This window comes from Atractosteus spatula, chromosome 15 (assembly GCF_055471065.1).
Source record: "Atractosteus spatula isolate fAtrSpa1 chromosome 15, fAtrSpa1.hap1, whole genome shotgun sequence".
In the NCBI taxonomy this organism is placed as follows: Eukaryota; Metazoa; Chordata; class Actinopteri; order Semionotiformes; family Lepisosteidae; genus Atractosteus; species Atractosteus spatula.
The window spans coordinates 23,299,494-23,322,769 of NC_142720.1; the positions used below are offsets into that span (position 1 = coordinate 23,299,494).

Sequence of the window (23,276 nt, forward strand, 5' to 3'; positions counted from 1 at the left end):
CTGTTATACTTCAAACACTTACTCTGATAGCTGCCTCACTTCTCTTTCTTGTACTAATTGTAGATTCAATTACACCACACAAATGACCAACAGCACCGCTACTTAGTCCTTGGTGCAACTTTCCAAGCACTTCCGAAGCTCATCGCGGATATAGATCGCTGAGCAACATAGGACTCTTTGCTCTTTCTCATACATTTATAGGAACCATATCGAAGGAAATTATAGACTCATCTACTCGAAAAGGGGGTTGACTGAGAAAGAACGGCTGGTCTGTCTTTCCTTTTACCGTGAAAAGAACTCACACACAAGCACTGACCGATGCTTTACTGTACCTAAGGAAGTTACATCAGCTTTAATGTCAGAATGAGCACTTTAAAGTGCTTCAGATGAAATTCATTTTCATATAAGCATTCAAGTTAAGATATACAATATCATCCCCAGAGGATTCACAGAAAAATAAGATTACTATCAGTGGTTTAAGACTTTTAGATACTTCATCAGTGAAATAATTTATGTACATTTTCGAGCCTTTAAATTCCTTTTTTTTCCCCAAAGTTAAGAAAAAAGACTAATGCCATTCAGTATTTTATTCTGGATCCTAAACACCTCTGTTTGCTTCTGTTTCTTCTTAAGTGTTGCAAGACATGAATTTTACTACCGATTCCAGATTTGCATTTTTTTCATCAGATAAAAAAGGTTCTTTATTCGATTATGTCTAATGCTCACATTTTCCAGCGACAATAACATTGACAAAAGTAGCTTATGCAAAATAAATGTAAGAGAACAAATATGGCATTTTTAAATAAAGTAAAAATGAGTTTGTAGCAGTAAAAGACCTCTTGAAAGATGACTCTTTCAAAAACTGAGATTTTCTTAAGATTTCAGTTCCGGAAGAGAACAGCAGGAATCTGGGTCAAATTAAAATCACTCTTTGGGTACCATCAGCAATGCACAGTGGAGCATTTGAACCAATAAAAAGCATGAGCAATGGTTTGATCAATGTAACTTTGTATAACCAATCACTGCATGAAATGTATAGTTGATTTTCTGAAATATAAAACTGAAATGGTACAAAAAAAGTAAGCTGAACCTTTACTAGACATCATGCCTTTCCAGGCTTTTCCAGGTTGAAAAAATACTCAAAAGAAAATGAGCTGATGTCTTACTTATGACAAAAAAAATCAGAGAAGATTCAAGGATGTTTGTCATAAAAACAGTTTACCTGCCAAAACCAACCTTTAGGAATTGTGTAATGGAAGGGATCGACAACGTGAACGAGACACAACAACTTGAAACTCAGCAAGTATACTTCGTATATACTTTTTATATACTTCACATTCAAATTGCAAGACAGAGCTACTCCATACCTCTCGACTTCTGGCCTTAAGCTCTTCTCTCTCTCTAGCATGCCAACGATCAGCTTGCCCCACTCCTTCTCCACATCATTTGGGTGATATCCCTGGGGTAGCTTTATGCGGCCAAACTCAATCCACACCTTTCAAAACAAACCGCTCTATTAAAAGCCACTCTGGAAAAAATACACAAAATATTCATACCTGAAGAAATACAAATATATATTTACATACCTCCAGCATTTTATAGAGCTGCTTGATTTTGGATTTCTCATTCTCTTTCGGTGGAATTTCACTGTCTTTAAACTGCAAATACTGGTTATAAAGTGCCTGTAAAAAAGGAGAAAGTAAATTAGGATGTCTTTGAAATGCCTTTATTGACAGCGTCTCAAGCACACAAAACAGAGCAGTACTGCAGTCAGCGCTGGGCTATGTCCTGCACCTGTCGAACCTCTGCAGGCTTGCTTGCAGTAGCAGCTTCTGAGCTCGCCAGTGGCTCGCTCTGACAAACAGTCAGCAGCTGTTCCAGTTAAATCCAGCTGTGCGCCGCGTCCCTTCAGTGACTGTTTTCAGAAGGCAAAACGATTCAATAAAAAAAAGAGACGCTAGGCTGTGCCATATACTGTAGGCTTTATAAACACACAGGTAACCTGCCTAAGGCCTTATCTGTCTCTCAAGTACTGAATTTCAGAAATGGCAGAGATTGATTTCCACCACGCCAAGATGATCATGGCACACGCACTTCTCTCTGAAACTCACAAATATGCGACGTTACCAAGTGCAACGTGGACAAGCTCCAGAAAAGAGATCAGAAGAAGTGCAAAGACATAGGCAGCAACTGCCGGTTCTCCCCTTCAATTCATTTGATTTGAATAAAAACTAAATGCAAGCTGTTGTTTTTTTTCCTCCGCCCTTTATTTTGTACCAGGGCGGAATCGAGCGCCTCACGGCTGCGCCCGGTGCTGACCCGGGAGAGCCGGATCACATGCAAGACGATAAGCTGCTTCCCTTGCTTCTCTTGCCCACAGCAGAGGTGGAGTGCACACAGAACAGCTACAAGTACACGTTTTAAGAGGCACAGCGCCCATACTCAAGTGGCCTCTAGACAACACACCACTACTGCTATGATATTCTGTAACATGTGGAAGATTCCTGGCCAGCTCTGCCCCCGATCCTCACCACCACTTGAGGGACCTGTCCCTCCATCTGCCTTTTAGCAGTTTCAAAGCCCTTACCTTGAGCTCCACAGGACTGTTCGGGAACATTCTGTCTGACATTACGGTCACATGATGTTTGATCCACTGCATGAGGTATTTTACCATGTTCTGATATTCCACCCATTTGATATCAACGTCCTATAGCAATACAAGCCAAGGAAAAAAATAAATTTTAATTCAGGTCGCACAACACACACCTAGGGCATAAAAGCTAAGGTAAAAACGCCTCTTTAATTTAACTGCAAAATTGTAAAAAAAAATGCAAGATTTTATTTAAGAGTGTGAATACATACATTTCTTTATCCTTTAAATTGTTCACATTCTAGTGAGAACTGTTAAGATAAATACAATATCTTTTACAAAAATCTTGGGTATTTTTTTCAAAAATTGAAAACCTATATTCCTCTTTAATGTTTATCCAGCATTATTAGCCTATAATAACTTCTGAAGAACAGAATGATCTGCTTCTGTAAAGAGAAATTTCTAGAAGGTTTTAGCCTGTTGAAACTCGTCTCATGAGTTCAATCCACCACGTCAAAAACCTTTTAGTTACTGAACATAACACTTGCAGTTTACATCACAATTAAAAACAAGCTAAATTATCAATAAAGGGTGCAGTTCTTAAACAGGGATGGAAGTGAAATAGTATATCTACACTAGCATACTAACAAACAAACATCTCTTACTTCTCATCTATCAACAGTTAGTCTTGACTCCTTTTGTTTTGAACCATGAATGACTTTTTCACTTTTTGCTAAGAAGGGAATCAAGAATGGAACTCTCTCACAGATACTTTCACACTCTGACTACTGATGTAATACAATAACAATACAAGGGAGGTAGCCTCATTTTATTAAAATGTGAAACTGATTAAAAAGACAGCTCTTTCTAAAAGTTTTCTCTAATTACTAAATAATCAAACCGACACATCCATAACTCCATAATAAAGAATAATTTATATTTCCTATTCAAGTAAACATATCACAAAAAATGTATTATGATGCAATAAAAATTGTTTTCAATACAGCTGTTTGAAAATACCAGTTTACTTTATAAGCATCCTGTATGATGCCAGCATTAAATTCCAATGGTAAACCACCTTCAAAGCTCAGGACTCTAATCCAGAGCAAGATTTTCATAAAGCCCAACTCAGATGGATTCTGACCACCATTCTGCAAGTTTATCCTGAGTGCTGGCAGAGCTTCAAGAACTTAAAATTTGTCCCAGTGAGCAAATGCAATAAACGTGATCTCTGAATCCTAACCCCTAGCTTCAGCTAAATTCAAGAGCATTCTGTTTCTCTTGGTGTTTCTAAGGTTGCTCTCTTTCCCATTGTTACTTGTGAAAATAACCAGCAGAACTCTTGCTGTACCAAAAGCAAATTCCACCAACTATTGAAGACAAAGAAAAAAAAAGGAAACAATAGAAAAAAGGTGAACTTCATAACCACTGATACACTGATAAATGTATTGAGGGGACTTTATCTCCAGCCTCAGTGGGCCTGAAGTGCACAGATGTTCTGAGTACTTCACTTACATTGGCACTGATGCCCTCTCCACCTTCTGGCACTTTGGGGAAAACATCATACAGGGTTGAAACATATGTGATGACAGACTTCTCGTCAGGAGACTGCACATCAACGTCTAATTAAGGGAAAAGAAACACATCAGACATGTCTTACCACTTTTTTATTTGATTTAGTGTTTAAATCTAAAGATATACTGTACACTATTTTTGGTTTGTAGTCCCAAATTAATTTTATAATTACTGTAGTACTTTTAAGTAGTTTTTAGTATTTCAAGATACTACTATTCAAGCAATACATTTCTTGTTTGGTATTTCTTAATTTTCCCCCTTTCTTTGCTTCATTTGCTGTCATGTTTATGTTAAAATCGGATAAAATATCAAACATTTACACTTTTGCAGTTTGCTAACAGTGAAGTAGGATATCTGGCATAATGGTTAAAAAACACTCAGCTTTTCTATTCCCAAAAGACACTTGCCAAAAAAAATTATGATCAACAAGATCTGCTCACCCTCCGGATCAAGAAGTCTTGCAACACCTAACTGTTCTGCTACAGAAAACGCCTGCTCCAAGTTTGATCGGCTGTTCTGAGAAGAAACTCTGTTCATATCAACCAGGTCCGGCCTGCAGGTAACGGAAAAATCACATTTTAACCACTTTTATTTTTTTTATGTTTATTTAAGGAAAACGGGGTATGGTGAAATTATCCTTTCAATTTTCAATGAAGAACCCTCATTTGAAACATTTGAACCCTTCAGTTCAAATATAATTATTATATTATTATATACTTTTGTTGTTAAATGTAATCCAGTAGGTGGATAGGACCTCTCAAAAGACCCAAAAGAAATAAACAATACAATACTGCAATCAGTGTTCATCATTGGCCAAACCAATATATTCCTTTTCATGGGCAAACGTGTTTTTCTATAGAGTAAATAAGGTTTCCAATATGTGCTCCACAGGCAGGAACACTTTGTGCTGGTGCTCACAAGGGCTCCTAACTTGTATCTGTCTGCAATCCTTCTGGAGATTTTTTCATTTGAACAGGTCAAAGGTTATATATGACTAATAAATGTTCACAGGCTATCCCTCTGTGTTGCCCATGTAGCAATGTACCAGAAATATCTTGAGAGAGAACCTCTCCTAGACAACACACCAAATTTCATTCCAGTCACATGGCTTATTGCCAAGGGGTTTGGTTTTCATAAATGTTCGAAAACAATGGTGGAAGAAAAAACATAATTCTCCTAGTCCTCCTTATTTCAGAGTGGATACACTTCTGAACTGTCAGCAGATAACGAAAAGAGAAAAGGCTCCACTATTCCATATACTGTGTAAACACCATGGAGGACGAACATTAAAACTGCTTCACAATAGAGTGGTTCAAGACTGGGCTGTAAGAGCCTTAATTAAATTAACACCCCTTCAGTTACATGCCAGGCTTTATATTCTAGGTTCCAAAAGCAAGGAAGTGATTTATTTTCTGTTTCTCTAGCTGACTCAGACAGATACTGTGTGAGCATTTTGACACCATATGTACTGCTTTATAAAGCGATCCTGTGTGTTCTATAGCACTACGATACACAGAAGTGAAACGCATCTCTGAAAAATAAAAGCAAATTCTTATAAAGCCAAGGACTCTGAACAAACCTGGTACTCTTTTGACACTTTTCATGTGGTCACTGGATTAATCTAATTGGGGAATTTTCAGATTCTATTCAGGACATGAAACATAATGGGACTTGCTGAAGAGCAGGCTCAGCAGAATGTTTTAGTCACATAAACACTTGAAAGTTTATTTAGGCTCAAAAGAATGTCAGTTTGATTGTTGCTGTCTGCAAGGTTTGCTGTGTTTGTCAGCATTTATTCTTTTAGCTCAGAAAAATAATGAAAATGTGTGTCCTTGACGCATTATAAAGTGTTTCACAAAAATAAAACTGCAGGGTGCTGATAAATAACTGTAAATGAAGCAGACATTTCAATTTCAATTAAAATCATTAATTTAAATGACAGTGTTAAATTAAAACAAATATGAGAGCATTCTCATCCCATTTGAGGTTAACATCACAAAAGTGGAAACGTACATTTGAAAGGTCATTTCCATCTGCAGCAGACCTCCCTCGGCACTGAACTACATTTCACACAGCTGAGGGTTATTTAGAAAACAGAGGAAATTCCAGGAGTTATAACATTGAGGTCCATTTCCGGAGTTTTATAGCATTCTAAGAGTGTGTTTACACAAGAGCACAATGTTAATTGCCAATTGGAAAAATCCTTAATATCTGCAAACAATTCCAAGATTGCTCGCTTTATTTTGTAACAAATGCACAAAGTGTGTGAGCTATACCCTTAACAGACAACATGCCAATGCGTTTCCATAAAATACACTCTCTTCTGAATGGAGAGCAGTGTAGTAGACTGAAAACTGGGGAATCAGAACAAGGGTAACCTGCTGGTGACCTACAAACCCTTTCCATTTCAAGAAACGATACTGAGTGATACTGTATATACCTGCACTGGAAGAGGAGAAAGCAGACAGCCACTGCATTCACTTCCAATGTTTTAATAGAAATGTGAAGAAGCAATACCTGTACTTGTGAATAATTGCATTAAATAGCCTCCCATCCCTCCAGGAGGTAGTGAAGTTCTCGCAGCGCACGCCGACGTAGCCTTCTGTCATCTGCCTGGACCACAGCAGCAGCTTCTCCTTGGCAGACATGTCCTCGGACTCCCCCGTGACGTGGATATCGGAGATCTGCAACGCAGGACACCCACAGGCATCTCACGCCAACAGCACCGTTGTGCAACCACAACAATCTAACAGCAAATAAGTTCGGAATCTGCCCTTCTCCCGGTTTGGGAAGGCGTTTTCTTCAGTGTTTATGGCTAAAGTTACAATAACAGGAACCACTGCTATCGTGTCTTACTAGGTCTGTGGAAATAAATCGATGACAGTTCAAGGAATTTCTCATTTGTAGAATAACAAAATGAACCCTGCTAATCTGGGGCCAGATATGCAAGTCTGTTTTTCCCAAATTTATTCCAATTTAAAGTGGGGTTTTCCGTGACTGTGATTGTACAATACAGACAAATACAGTACAGTGTGCTAGAGACAAGGCATGGGAAGATATCATGGGAGTACTTCAAGCCACACAGTGACAAAGAATTTGAAATCTAGTGTAAATGTAAACACTTTCTTATAAAAAACACTGATTTGGAATTGATCCACTAAATCAGATAGTGATTACCCAAGAATGTAGTGGACAATTAAAGTCGATCTTTACCTTAATAAATATTCCAACAACATATGGTCAGATTATTTCTGCTCTACTTTTATTCATCTAGTTCATTCTAAACTTCTGCGAGCCTTTCTGAACAATTCTCTGTTTGGTCAAATAAGTGGCAAAATAAGAAGATAAATGATTATGATTAACAAATCCCAAATTGTGCAGAGGAAACCAGGAGAAGGGCCAAGATACAACTGTCTCTTTTAAACACTGCACGATACACTGTGCTCAGTGAGCTTCAAGTGTTTTGTGAGCAGTATTGTGGAATGCTTCCAACAATAAAAAGTTGAAAGTTTTCAAAAGATCTTTATTCAATCTAAGCCCTGAACACTCTGAAAGAACCACCAGCAGTTTTATACTGAAATGGTTTGAAGACATTTAGCAACCCAAACTTTGTTTAAACTGCAAATAAAACAAATTCTTCCCCTTCTTGGCAGTCACGAATTCCAGATTCCACATTGATGTCAGTGTACACGTCATGGAATGTGAGCCAGAGATGTCTTGTAGCCATTAGCTGTAGACTTTGGATTTTCTGATAGGAAGGTCATTTTTTTCCATTTATTCATAGATTCAACAACCTTTAAAAAATGGACACAACGCTTTTACACATGCAACTGAAAGCAGTGCTGTCCGGAAGGATGTAATCCTGTACCCCAGGCTTTCCTGAGACAAGTGGCATGTGTATAACCCTTCTGCTCTTCACAGTGGCTAACCCGACATGTGGACTGACTCAATGAAACTGCACATAGCAACAGAGGAAAGACTACTAACGAAACGAGCCTGTTCGGCCCTACTAGTCGTATGGCAATGAGCAGCATCCAGCTGTTTCTTTAAAGAAGCCAGGGTTCCGACATCAACAACACGGCAGAGTGGTCTGTTCCATACTTCCACAAATCTTTGTGTAAAGATGTGCCTCCCTGTTTTCAGCCATAATTTACGCATTTACACTTTATTTTCCCCACATGTGACATCTGGTTCATGTTTCATTGTTAATACTGAAGAAGGTCACAGCAGTGACTTTGTTAAGGCCTTTCAGCATTCTGAATACCTGGTCCCCTCATATTTGGCCCCTTCTTTTTTTGACACTAAAAAGTTCAGTTTTTTCACTGTCAGCACAGGACATTCCTTTAAGCCAAAGAATGTGTCTGGTTTCTCTTCTCTGCACTAATTCCAGAGAAGGAATATATATTTTCAACGTGGTGATTTTTGTAATTTCTTGCCTTTTATCACTTCTCAACAATGTCTGTTGGGTGTAGGCTGAATGAAGAGCGACCAAAACACCTAAGAAGCTTCTTCAAACTTAGTGTTTCCCTTTTTGTATTGTTTATTGTTTATATTGTTTATATGTTTACCAAATCCCCTTAATAAAACGTTTTAATGTTAAAATAATCATAGTCTTCACCCTGACCATGCCTTCAAAACAAATTATTTTAACCTTAATCCTAAACCTTGACACAGGAAAAACCTCAACAATATCTGTAGCTTTACTTCTAAACCCAGTCTTCACCACAAGACTCAACTCACCCCTACCCCCAACCCTGTGTGAAACGAGAAGAGACAGCTGAAGCACCCTCGGACCTTTAAACTGCAGGGCTTTCATTGGAACTTGAAGGTATTCAAGCTTTAAAAATACCTGTGACCCTTGATGATTTGTTAATACAGTGTTTTCATCTCATCTAGATGTTAGTTCAGGTAGGCAGCTGCGTCAGCATGCGTAGGCTGCAAAGGAACAAGTAATAGGTTTATTCCATGCTGAAAAAAAGAAGAAAGAGAACACCTGAAGAAGGCTCCACGGCCGAAACGTTGTGTTCTCTTTCTTCTTTTTTTCAGCATGGAATAAACCTATTACTTGTTCCTCATCTAGATGTTGCCAACAACAGTGATTTGGCCCTGGGGCACTCATGCTATTCATAAGTACAAGAATGTGATGACATAACAATTAATGACTCAATAGAAAACCACCCGGAACAGCAAACAATGAAGCTTACATATCCTTAAAATCAGCTGACATTATCTAAGGTTTCTCATCTCTGATACCAACCTGGCTCTTCTTGTTTTTAATACAGCACTTAGACTTTAACAATGATTTTTATTTTATTAAAAAAATGTCCTCCTCCCCATATATACTGATACTCAGTGGATCGATTATAGAAGCGTAGAACGTGTAAGGAATTAAACAAATAGAACTGTTATTGGCCCAAAGTCTGATGTGATGTTTTCCTTAGTGTTCCTTAGTCCTTAGTGTTTTGGTAAATTTAGAAAAAAGTGCACGTACAAAAATGTGAATGGTGTAGACAAATGCCTCTGAAATTTGGCTTTTGGATAGTTTAAAAAAGTTCCTCAAGTCTACAGACTAACACTGTGGAAAGAATAAGATAAAACAAACATCCTGTTGAAAATAAGGAACTCATTCCCTTGGAAATAGCTGCTCTTAAAAAAGAATCTTCCTGCCTGTGGTTTGCCGTCAAAAGCCTCCTTGTTTAAAAATGGTAACAATGACTTCACATACTCCGACAAACATTGTGGTTTCTGACATGTTCCTTTTTCTTTTCAGAGCTCCATGCAGCATTCTCTGACAGCAGATGAGAGCCACACAAAGGCTTCCACAGCCTCAGAACCTTTCCACTCTGTTACATGAAAAATCCTATTTCCACTCATTCAGTAAATGGACAGAACCCACTATACAGCACCAACACATTTTAAACTGTAACCTCTGCTTGTTATTTCAGTAGTCTAGGCAAGGATAAGACATATATCATATCTCATCTTAAGGTAAGAACAGGCACGATACAAAGCTATACATTTGTTGATTTTATTACCTTATTTTCCTCTGGTATATACCTGGGTGATGCTTGGAAAGTGTCAAGAGAAAATTCCTGTGACCAGGAACCTCCACAGTAGGTATAGGGCCTTTTGTTTTGGGTATACTGTATTTCTGTGGTCCAGATAATTTTAGGAAACCCATCGGCAGGTACCTGTAACGGATTCTCAGTGCTTGCACTTTTCCGAAGCTCATGGGGCTCAAGGACATTCCCAAACGATCTAGAAAAACCACTGTCCGTCCTGTTTTCCAGCTCCAGTGACTGAAGAAGGTGGTCGCCAGCACCCAGACTGCTCGCTCTCTTGAACTGTCGCTCATACTGGTGTTTCTGCAGGGGGTCAGGCTCACACGTATCGCCCCCACAATGAAGCCCAGTGTGAACTGTCTGCACAGGTGAGCCTTGAGGATCTGCTATGCTCTCTTCTGGAAGAGAGGAAGGGGACTTCTGAAGATCAGCTGAGGGGAACTGCAAACACATCCCTCCTCTCACACGATCAAAATCCTCTCCGAAATTCTCCACATCGTCAGCCATGAAATCCACAGCACCAGGTCTACTGTAATCTTCTTGGGTCCCATCTTCCCATAAAATGCTTGTAGATTGTACATTTTCTCCCTGCGAGCTCTCTCCACTTTGACTTCTTAAAGAATTGCTTGTTTGTAGCTTTCCAGATTTCCTTCTTTTCTTCCTCTGAAAGTATCTTCTGCCTCCGGGATTCTCTGTGTGACTTAAAGGAGCTTTGGCAGGGTCTATGTAAGAGTCCTCTTTGGGGCTTCGCACACATCCACAGACATTCCCCATCACTGAGATCAACCAGACGTGCCTATGTTTCCTTAAATATGTTTAACATACTTTCGTCGAAAAAAAAAGCACAGAGACCTACCAAACATAACTTCAGACAGACTTCTTTCACATTCGCTTCTGTTAGCAGCCATTTTGCATATGGGATATGTAGACGCAGGAAGCTGTGGCATTCAGCCCAGCTGCAGTCTGGGTCTGATTATCCAGTCCATTCCATTTAGATCAGCAATCCTCGGAAACAAACTCATTAGTACTTCTACCACAGATTCAACAAGAACGCTGCTGAAATATCACAGACCCAGAGCTCCTGCTACAGTAGATCCTCTTTCCCTTTCCGTGGCACACTGCGAGCTGCTCAGCCTGTTTGATGCAGCCTGCAGGAATTTTCAGTAACCTTTGAAACTATTTGACCACCAGCTGATCCAAAACAAACACCATAAACACTGTCTGGTCAGAGCAAGGCACAGCCCAGATTTTTCCCCGCTTTCTTTCAAAAATATCCAGACGCAACATCTTTCCATCTCTAGACACATTTTGTTTTCAGAGGTGCCTCACTTTTCCCACTCGTGGTTTAGTGAAATGACTGCCTTCATTTTCCTGCAAGGACTCCAGTGCTTCATCGCTGGAAGCTGAACAAAGTGAAAACTTTGTTCAGCAGTTCCAATAGAACTGGTCAGGCCGAGGAAATCCTAGCCTATCAGGAATGGTTTAAAAATAACAGGACAGTAGGGGTCAACAAAAATGTTACAGGCCACACTATCCTGAATAAAGAGCTTTCTCCACTGCCATTTATCAACATTCACCCAAAACAGATTATAAAGGCTAAGGGGTTGTATAATACTATAAGCCCTTGGTTTCAGGAAACAAGCTTCAATTCAGTAATACTCATGACAGCTTAAAAATGAACATTTTATTGTAAATTAGTGAACATAAAGTTAGCCTCTAAAATGTACACAAAACAGCACAGTTTATTCAAATAGTGATCACTGAAAAAAATCCCTAATAAATCCATACAACACAGAAACATCAACCTATAAAAACACATGTCATGAAAGACAACTTGCTGGTATTGTACTAAAGACAATAAGTCCCAAAGCCTCCTATTCCTTCTATGAATTGAGTCCATTCACATCCTTTGTCATTTGTTAGCTCCAACACACAGAAATGTTCTGCAATTTGTTTGTCAAATTTTCATTACACCAGTAATTCTAGTCTTTCCAGTGTGCCAAAATACAATATTGTTGTTTTTTGGCATAAGTACTATTGCTCGAATTAATGTGATTAAGTATGGTACCCTGTAGAACACAAGAAGGGACTGTCCCTCACAGTTCTGAAAGAGCAAATCAATGTCAATCCCAATGTCAATCCCAATGTGAAATGCATTTGTTCATGGGAGTTGCCGGGTGAGACCAGATGAGTTGCTAATAGACTGATTTCTGTGCATGACCGGATGCCTTATTGGTCGCGTAGCAGTAACAGCTATATTGCATTGCAGAACTAAAAATAAAGGCAGAATACTTCTGACTTGCTGGCCTATAACACGCTTTTGATCCATGCAAACTTCAGTGAAGGTTAAAACAATACTGTACACACTACATAAGAGGTTATATATATATAGGTCTAACAATAGGAATACATAATTTAATCATACACTTTAACCCCAATTAAGTTTTACAACACATTTTTGTTGGAGTTTTAAATAAATATATAGGAAGCACTATTTTAAATAAAATGAAACAAAAGCATTCTTCTTACAGTGCATTCTTCCTAGCCTTTATTATTGAAAGCCATGGTGTACTGTATTACCCTGTGATCAATCTGTTCCTATTGCTATGGCAAGTCAAAGTCAAATTGTTCACAAACATTCATACAGCTTTAAGCAGATTATGTGCCTACAAATTCTCAGGAATTTAGAGCACTGGAATACGTCTAGAGAAAGGTAATGAGTCTGCATGCATCTCACCTCCTTACAAACAAAAACGACGAGAGTTAACAGAGACAGATGTACCTATTAAAACCTTCCCAAGTGCCCAGAAAACACACAAGAATTAAATAAAGCTGTGGCAATGATCTACAATACTCTGCGCCAAGGACTCCAGGGTACCATGGTAGAGGAAGCTTAACACTTAATAATACAGTTCAGCTCCTCTGTCTGTCAATCACTTTCATCCTCCAATCTACTCTGTTTTACTGCTCCAAACTAAAACACTGTTTTGACTTACAATTCTTTGGGATGTGAAGATTTATATACACTAAATGAAATGAATTATTATTAATAACAGTATTATAGGGTGGAATAATCCATCAGTATCATGTGGCCGTTTAAGTTCTAGCATTACAGCTGAACGTCTTAATAAGTGAAATTAGCTTTCTATGCATTATTCTCAATTGCATGTCAAACTGTCAAAGTTCAATTTAAATGCATAATGCAAAAAAAGCATTGTCAGGTGGTTTACAACTAGGACACTGTGATCCTGCATTCATTTTGCACAAACAATAAGACAGGGCTTCCACTTACAGTATATAACAGTTGGATTTTTTTTATGTTGGTTTCCTTTGATTAATGTTAAAAAGAGCAAAAGCTTTACCAGGTCTTCAAAAGCACTGCATAAGAACTAAGTACAAGTACATAATGCAAATGTTATCTCTGAGCTTCTCTCAATCACAGAAAATATGTTCAAACAATATATATAAAGGTTCACAACCTTTAAAAGCCTTTTAATTGGTCTTTTAAAACTCCCATCTTTTATCCTCATACACTACAGCAGGTTTTGTATCTCGTCCTGGGATCTACAACAATGTAAAACAATTCACTATTGTGTGCTCTGGAGTAGATAGTGAACAAGCTGTCCTGGGAAAGACTGGGCTTGAAACACACCCACGACTCTCCAGCATCCCTGTCTTCATTACTCTGACTGGTTGATGAAATGCAGTCGCATATCCAGGCAGCACCTTTCATTACCAAAATCACTATCCACTAATCTGCGGGCTCTTGTAAGAAATGCTCTTAGAAAGTTTACATTCAGTTAGCTAATAAAATAAATCTTGTTTAAGTCAAACAAGGAAGATCAGCCAAATGGCCTCATTTGCAACCTTCCTTACATTGTGACATTTATATATATAATCTACATCTTCCTTGACATTTGCTTTTGTGACTGTATCAGCAAAGCACCGCATCAAAATGAAAATATTCATTGCAAAAATAAACTCCTTGTAGCCCGAAGGCATTACTATTTTGAACAAATGAAGGAATCTGGGCAAAATATTGAAAGCTTCATTTTTGGTGCCCTCCAACTCTGAAATCAAGCAATAACAAGCCTATAGCCACCAGCAGTACTGTCAGAAGCCTTGCGTGAGAGTGACAGCAGCAGGTGCAAGAACACAGCCTTCATCTCCCAAGCGATCTGTCAGTATGTTTTATTACCCCAAGCACAATAAAACACATTTCTCTTTATTTTTCTTAAAGGTGTTTAATTTTCATTTTGAAACCTTCAGCCCTTTTTCCCAGGAGACAGATGGCACCAGAGTTTGCTCATTCATTCTTTGAAAGTGAGATGGCAAGAATGGCGTTGTTTCCTCTGAGAAACTGTCAAGGCATGCCACAGTCAAAATATTGCATTCTTTCTTTCTCCGCGCTGGGATTTCATTAAAGAAACAGCTCTTTCTGGGTGTCAGAGGGAGATATACATATATGCACACAGAGTGGTAGTATGATTGACATTCTAGAGCAAACTGTGAATCCCTGTTTATGGAGTCTAACACAAACTTCGGATTCCTACATTTCTCTGAAATTAGGCTTAGATCTGAAGCGAGCAAAGCTGACAAAAAGCTGTCTGGAGGATATAAATATCTTCCTAACACAGTGCAGACCTGTGCTTGTCTGCCCAGCCTGTTTTCCAGGACTCTTCAACTCCTCAGCATCTTAGGACTTGAGAAAAGACTTGAAGTCTGTCTGCCTGACTAACTCATTCAGGTTCTCTATTCATTTTCGAGGTGACCGTCTCTACTCAGGCAGAGCAGAGGTGACTCCTACACCCCTACACCCCTCCACCCATCCTCAGCACTGCCTTCCTTAACAGCTCCAGAACAGGGGCTTCAAAAAGTTTGTATGTTGCTGTAAATTCCTCAGCATGTTTTTTTCTTGCAGGTTTTAATTCTATCATATTTCACTTCACGTGCTGTGTTATTCATTCTCGCCCATGCACATATTTATATCTGTTGTGATGTAGCGCATTAGATCACTGTGCTTACTGCCCTGTCCCCCTGTGACATCGTAACACGGTACTGTGCGAGAGCAGTAAGTGAGAGAGACTCTGATCAAGGCTGTCAGGGAAACAGTGGTTATGACAGACTCAGCTGGAATGAAAACGAGCCCTGCTCTCCTTGGGGACTCTACCTCTGCACCCATACAGAAAATATCCACTACACTACGAGTGATTGCCAGGGTTTCTGTGTGAGGATCTGGAGAGGTGCAGAATCTGACAGGAGCCCATGTGGCCCCTCTCTCCACACCCACTGGCCCTGGTGCCCCCGATTATGTCGAGACATTATCATGGAGTAAAGCAACGCAGCTCGCGGGCCGCAGGGAGGGAAGGGGTGTCACACTCATCGCATTCCTTCTGCCCTCCACATGAGCTCCGCCCGCAGCGCAGACGTTTGACCTCCTTAGTGTGAGGTTCTCAGGTGTTCTGGATTGGCATTTTTACAAGCACAGCTCCCCATCGATACCTGCGTACTCCTGCCTCCACCACCTCGTGTACTGAGAGGCTGCAGAACTCAGCAAGCAATCTAACCTATTCCTCTTCACCGGGTTCACTAGTACATCTACAGTTTTAACCCTGTTCTCTCCTATACTGTAAACTTTAATGGCAGCCCAGTACATTTTCCTTTTGCTGGGAAGGCCGTACGATCAATGGGAGAAAATGTGTGTGTTAACATACAGTTCACCAAATGAGTATGCTTGAATATTAAATGTACTGGCTTCTGTGCCCAGTTACTTCCCTAAAAATTAATGGTACTGTATGTCTCTAATATATGGTATAATGCAGTTCTGAAAAGGCTGACAAAAGATTTAAAGAAAACAACACACAGACCGTCGGCTCAACCAGAATAAAATCAAGGTAACCCAAACAGAAACTGTACCAGCCCCAGGCCAAGGATATAAATAACCCATCGCAAGGTCAGGAAAGTGAAACAGTATGAGACAAGGGTCTTCGGCCCAGCGGGGAGATACAGCGCTGGGCCCTGACTTGCAGTGCCATTGCCAAACACATCCCCGTGGAAAAGAGTGAAAAGAGAAGGCTGTTAAATTCAGAAGAAGCTCAAAGAAGAGCCTGACAATACTAACAGAAATCCAGCACAGCCATGCTTCTCTGTATTACTCTACATTACAAAGCAATGAACAGTTTTCAAAACATCATAAAATACTATTTCGATATATGTAACTATAGGCAAGGTGACATTTGAAGAAATACTGCCATTGTAGTCATTGTGTCTGTCAGCATGAGCATACAGTACTTCCAGAATATAGAACCGCTGGCATCATCAGTGCTCAGTCAAACACATACAGTATACCTGTATGGATTTTAAGGAAAACATTCCATGCCCACAAACTTCTATTATTATATGTAACTATTATATACTGTATGTCTTCATCACCTACACTTTATTTTAAAGCAGTGCGCTTTGCAGGCCTTATAAAAACTGAAGGCTAAACCCAGTCCTACCTGAAAGTGCAGAATTATGGTCCATATCAAGCCCAATGTGAGTTTGGGGTTTCCATCAGTGATGTCATCATTCCTGATGTTGACCAGCTTCACCTGTTAGTAAAATAACACAACAGTAAGCAAGATAACAGGACACAGGATAAGGGGTGGTTGATTTCAGTTTCAACTCTCTGTAAGGCTGATTGCCCATCCATCAAGAACACAAGCACGTAAGGAAGGTAACAAGTTTGAGGTGGGCTTCTGCCCATCTAGCAAGTTAAAGGTAAATAAGATTATACAGTGTGACTATGCCTCCTGAAGCATCTACAATTAACACACAGTGTCTCAGATCAGCTTGCCATCACACTGTTAAATGATCTTCTGCATCCTTTCATTATCGTTCAGCCAGGTATCCTGGGCTGGGTCACAACAAGCTGCAGCTCATCTCAGAAGCACAGGCTGGATGGCACACTGCTGTTCCCCCAGGACTAGATACCACACCCGCCGCACCACAACAGAGACAGGACTGATCTTCAGTAGTTAACTAGCCTAGCCAGCATGTCTTTGTGATGGTAGAGGAAACCACATGGCTTGAAGAAAACACATGTAAACATAGTGACAACATGCAAACACCACCAAGACAGGCATCCACAGGTTACACTTGAACCCAGGACCCTGGAACAGTTAGGAAGCAGCACTGCTGCCAACGTAGTTTGATTTGTAATATCCAAGAAAGAAGGCTTCAAAAACGATCAGACATTTTCCATACAGAAATCATCCACAACCAGGGATTCATGTCATTTCTGACATGAGAGTGGCCCACAGCGACTTCTCTTTCCCTCCTTAGAACGACATATTTTACAAAAAGGTATTATTGACTTTTTTAGGCAGCCCTGAAAAATACAGCTTTACAGTATCAGCTAATACTGCACAGCTGCCAGAAACTGATAAAGAAAAACTGCAGCAGCGGACATAAACTCTGATGGTTAGAAACTGCAGTTAAGCAGTTAATTTCACACCCTCTAGAATCTCTCATTCTTGCCAGCAGAGGGCGGAAGACATCCACTTGTTTTCTTGAACAAGGAAACATGAAACACTTCTGAAGAAAATTCGGCATCTTCCAGAATGTGCAGGTACAGATCCCCACTCCAACATTTTCCATTATAAGTGACACATCTCTTAACTTCAAAATGTATTGTAAATCACAACAATAGGGGACATGTCAACTTTCAAAAACAGTACTGAGAAGGGGAAAGGGGAATAAACCTTTTACCCACTGAATTATCACAGAATTCTGTAGCCACTGGCATTTTGAGTGCTGTTAGAATATCACAGTCTACATTAATCAATGCAATGTGGAGCATATTTTGAATTATATATTGAGTTAGGCCTAAATATGATTGATGAGGTCTAGTAATGGACTAAATGTTCTCTTTGGTTGTGTGTAATTAGAGCATCAACAGCTACACCCATATCTGCAAGCCATTGCTAGAATGAGATCCAGTAGCATCCATATGCCATACGCTTGGCAATATTCCTGTCTTTCTTTTTAGTTCCAAGAAAACAATGCAGAGTTTTGAGAGGATCGTCCTGCATGAGGCCGTGCCCTCCTATGTCTCAGAGTGTAGGACTTTGGAGAATCGTGCCGCATCACACTGTTAAAGGAACAGTCAAATCAACTTTTTTACTTTCCATGTGAAAAACAAACAGGGGTCTGCCTAGCCTGTTTGGTAGGCGGTAGCTAACTGATCTGAGGATCTCATCCAGTCTTTACTTAAAAAAAGCCAGGGTATCAACTTCAATAGCATGATTAGGCAGCTTGCTCCAGACCCCCACAACCTTTTGTGTACAGAAGTGTCTCCTGTCTTCAGGTTTAAATCCTCCTCTTACCTGTCGCTTTTTTAAAAAGTCCAGCGCGATCTGTACATTCTGCAGTCTGTGGAAACGCATTCTGCCTTTCTCCCGAGGCTGTGATGAGGAAACAAGGAAGCCAAGTGTTACTACCATACAAAGCAACCCAGATTCTGACCCGTTTGGAAGAGACCCAGTGACTCACTCCACGAGCGCCTGTATATTGCGCTTCCAGGCTCTTTTCCCTGGTATGCTGAAAGAGGCAAACAGATTGCATCTCAAGGGGATGGGTACAGTATGTAGTGAGTGGAGCCAGAATCCTGATCACTGATTTACAGAGAGTGACAGAAAGGTAAGAACGATCTTTTCTAGAAATACGTTGAATGGAAACAATGAAAACCACCTCCTGACGTAGTATGTGTCACGGATGAGACTAAATAAAGGGGAACCTTGCTTGGTTTGTGAGAGCATGTGAAGCGTAGAGAGGAGGCCCACTCGTGCTCCAGCAGCGGATGCTCAGAACAGACCGGTATGGACGTCTCTCACGCAGGAGGCTGAACTGCTTGCACACCGTTGGACAGATGTTTCAGGTGACCGGGGGCTTTGCACACATCTACCTCCAGCATGGAGCAGGCAGAGCCACGTGAGCTCTGAGAAAAACAGCTCTGAAAACTTGGTAGGGTTACCAACAGAGGCAGGCATGGCCCCAGCGTGAAGGAATGAGGGGGAAATGCACGCTCTAGGGCAGAATTAACTAGGGTCTCTCTGAGTGTTTGGCATTAATGCCTCAAGACAAAACATACCATGGGGCTTGTTAATGTATTTCAGTCAAAACTATTTAAAAAGTCTGATGTTCTAATGATGTATTTTAGATGGGTTTTCTTTTGTGATGTAATGAGGCGGATGGCTATTCAGACTCGCCATACTAATCTAGGTTCAAATCCCCACACTTGTCATGCAAATTCAGCAAAAAGTCAACTCAAATCAGTAGATTTAATCCCACAACTGTGATGTGCTAAAGCTTGAATCTAAGAGGGTTTGTAATTAAATAACAGTAAGTTCTGATAAGCATAATATGCCCAATTTTCCTTCACAGCACAGTATTCAAAGCAGTACATAAAATTTAAAAAGACCGTACATCTTGTAAGCCATTTTTAATCTTACAGCCATTTATGTTGTTTTGATTTCATCTGCAGCTGTTTTGTGAATAGAGAGAATCGTTGCTCTGATCAAGTCTTGCAAGGATTAAGAACTTTCCAAAACACATTTGGTGAAGATTTGAACCTATGGTTTGTTGCATAACACACCGGTTATTAAATGTTAATTAGAATTTTGCCTCAGGTGTTTCTTGAGGTTAAGGGTGAAACAATTTGAAAACAATACCATGCTTAAGTGGTGAGGAAATAATAGTCATATATTGCACAATATTTAATAATTAAGGTAAGGGTTTTTATGCAACAAGCCTCTAAGCCTCTGGCTCATGGTGCAGGCACTCAGCGTGAATGCAATTGTATAGAAAGCCTCTGTTCTATGTCTACAAACCCAGTACACAATATTTTGAACTCCACTTCCCTCAGCATTGTTTTAAGTCACGGCCCTGGTATCTGTAACAATCTATATTGTTACACAGGACACTGACATCCCTCCCCAAGTCAGCCGGCAGCTAAGCAACAGGAGAATTTCTGTGTGCTGGAGTCCCCAGATCCGTGTCCGATCCCCACGAGAAACGCTGTGGTTTTCACTCTCCGGTCAATCGCCACGGCACACTCTGCATTAGTGCTGTTACAGGGGGTCCACACCTACCCCCTTGTCCTCATCCTGCTCATCGCCATGCTGCTCAAACGCGCATGCTTCAGCTGCACTCACCAGCCGCAGCGTCTTCAGAAAATCACGCTCCCTTGGCTTACCCACAGAGCAGAGACGCAAGAGGACACAGGGAAGACACAAGACAGACAACAAATGAAAAGGAAAGCATGGAAAAGAAGAAAAAAATGAAGGAGCAGAACAAGCCCATCGGATTTGCTGGGACACATTTCTGTGGAATGTGGTCGCGTGCTGTTTGGTCTTTAAACAAGTGGTCTCCATGCTAACCTGGCTTTATTCCTTCTCCACACTGTAACAGCAGTGGCCATGCATCTTGTATCCTATGTTAAACATTCCTGACATCCTTTATCCTCACACTAGACTAAAACTGTTACAACTCCTACACTGTAACAACTATGTAGGAACAGAGATTCAGATGTTCATTTTCACTCCAGGACAGCCCAGTCTGTGAGTATTGTAATTAAAAACATTAGCTTAAAAACAGTTAACTGACATTCTGTGCATAATTCATTAGCAACGGGCTATTTTTACACTCTCTAGAGATGTATTACTTCAGGCGATTAATTAGAATGCCAAATGTCCTGTTAGCAGCACAATGTAACTGTAGAGGCAACTGCGAAAGTGTCCTCCTCTTTACTAAGAATAAACGTGAAACCATCCTTTATTTCTAACAGTGATTTCTAACTTCTTTCACTACTTAACTATGTTAGTTTTCCATCTACTTCCAAGAGGTAAAGGCTGATGTGCAGCATTAATTAGTTTTCTGGAAAACAAACCGCAGGAGATGTATGAAGTACACAAGGGTGACTGAATACTCTCTTGGCTGTTCGACACTCTGAATGACAGAACACTGAGATCATGGGTATCAGCTCTGTGATATGAATAAGGCACAGCCGTACCCTGGTATACGCTGAGGGTGCTTTCTAGAGAAGTGCACTGTATAACACATCAACAGACAAAGAGTCCGTTTTCCCCACTACAATTAATGGCAAAGTGGGGTGTTAAGTTTTGGGACTCTATGCACTTGCATAACAGGAACTGACACTTACATTCTTTTCCTTAATACAGAAACACAAAATATTTAAAAAATATATATTATATATATTTAAGAGTATTAAAAAAGTAATGGACAGACTACTTTCATATTAACTTTGAGCTCTGTGAAGTCCATGACCTCTGATTTTTCCATATCGCAGCTTTTCTGAAAATGTAATCACTTTATATTGTGGTTCACAGGCTTCAAGGCAAACAAATTAGTATGATTTAAATCTTTGTTCTAAAACGATTTATGGCCACGGCTGTACAGCTTAAACTGTCTAGGCACAAGAAAAACTGAATTTAAAAAATAGGTCAATAACCAGATCCAGCTCCATAACCTAAGATTTTTATAATAAAACAGGAATGTGAAATAATATGAAAAAAATAATCTCCATATGGGATCGTTGTATTCAAACAATTTTAAATACAACTTTAAAATAAAAAAACAACAGAAGAGGTGGGAGAGCAAAACAGCACATTGCAGATGAAGAAGAGAACAGCAAAGCGAGGAGAGGGGATCTGGAGTGGAGGGTGGGGGGCGCCAAACTCACCAGTGACTCCCCAGACAAGACTTCCAGCAAGGAGATCAGGTTATGTCCATCCCTAAGATCTTCATACAGGTCATTGACGTGTTTCCGTACCTGCAGAGGGGACAGAGCAATGAGCTATGAGAAACGCTTCAGTGTCGGGGATCTCTTTCACCATCTGGGGAAGGGAACACCCAGGTCCTCGGGTCAGCAGAGACATCTTTTTCAGGGGACCTATTGTCAAGCAAGCTGAGCCCAGGGGTTCCCAATCCTGGTCCTGGAAGACCACACACATCGGCCGGTTCTTGTTCCAGTCAAGCTCTCCGTTGAGCAATTCAGCCATGAACTGACTCAATAACAGGGTGAACTGGAACTGTTACTGATGTTATTTAAATATTATTGTTGTTATTATTATTGGCAGCAGTTGTGCAGCAGGAATGCCGGCCAAGGGCAGCTAAATACACAGTTCAGGCTCCAATAAGAGATGCCTGAACTGTAGGACCGATTTCTTTCTAGTTAAACCACAAGCAGTGAGAAGAAAAGGACTACCTTTTGCACAACCTGACTCTATACACATGACAGTCCAGACTTTGTTCACAGGTTAAAACAGATCAGCCCCTTCCACTGCTATCAGTCTGACTGCCCGGATCTTTTTTTTATACAAGAAAAATAAGACCTAAAATAAATGCTCTTCTCTTGACCTAGAATGAACCTCTTTTTTTTACTTAGCAGTTTCCACATGACCTCTGAACGCACACCTTAATAAGCCATTCAGGCTTGCAACAGCCTTCACACTCAGCTGACAGATTCCAAGAAATGCCCTTCTCTTCCGGTAACGACCTGATCCCTTTTAACAGCTCAGCACAGAGCAACTAAAGAGATAATATTCTGCCAGCAAGTAATTTACTGTAAGGCACTTTCATATTAAAGCACTATTTGCTTGCAGCCCACCCATCTACTCCACAGCAGAATGTAGCACTGCTCACCCATCTTAATTACTTATTTGATCATCATTCACTTCAACAAAGTAATCAGGGAGTCATTTACAGGAAATTCCCTTACAGCACAAGTTTGGACAGTCTGAGGCTCCATATGTCTGCACTTGTTATATGACCTCCGTTAGTGCAAAGCATATCTCTTTATATTTTATGAAATGATTACAGTTTGGAAGCCTGGGCCATTATTTCTCACCTAACAGAAACATTAGTTTTATGCAACAAAAATACAAGAAAAACTGTTATCATGCAAAGTTTAAAGAAAGGTGCTTCGAAAGTAGTATCATTTCATACTGCAGTTAATTTAATTGTTTATATTGTGAAACAGTTAAAAA

The 23,276-nt window shown here is 40.1% G+C and overlaps 1 protein-coding gene across 5 annotated transcripts in view; it reads right to left on the reverse strand.

Moving 5' to 3' along the window:
• The window catches only part of dst (dystonin), a 174,784-nt gene that overhangs the window by 98,333 nt on the left and 53,175 nt on the right, over positions 1 to 23,276 (reverse strand). For 4 of the 5 annotated variants that reach the window (XM_088933608.1, XM_088933605.1, XM_088933607.1 and 1 more), the window contains exons 1-7: positions 10,357 to 11,304; positions 6,683 to 6,849; positions 4,606 to 4,718; positions 4,106 to 4,212; positions 2,588 to 2,707; positions 1,587 to 1,682; positions 1,368 to 1,495 (exon numbers count right to left, since the gene is read on the reverse strand). In XM_088933608.1, the coding sequence (XP_088789734.1) occupies positions 1,368 to 1,495; positions 1,587 to 1,682; positions 2,588 to 2,707; positions 4,106 to 4,212; positions 4,606 to 4,718; positions 6,683 to 6,849; positions 10,357 to 11,001 (1,376 nt within the window). In that variant the 5' untranslated portion in view covers positions 11,002 to 11,304. Of the gene's footprint in view, positions 1 to 1,367; positions 1,496 to 1,586; positions 1,683 to 2,587; positions 2,708 to 4,105; positions 4,213 to 4,605; positions 4,719 to 6,682; positions 6,850 to 10,356; positions 11,305 to 16,727; positions 16,821 to 18,596; positions 18,675 to 20,360; positions 20,460 to 21,970; positions 22,061 to 23,276 lie in introns of those variants that run through there. The other variant, XM_088933609.1, reaches the window with a different exon arrangement.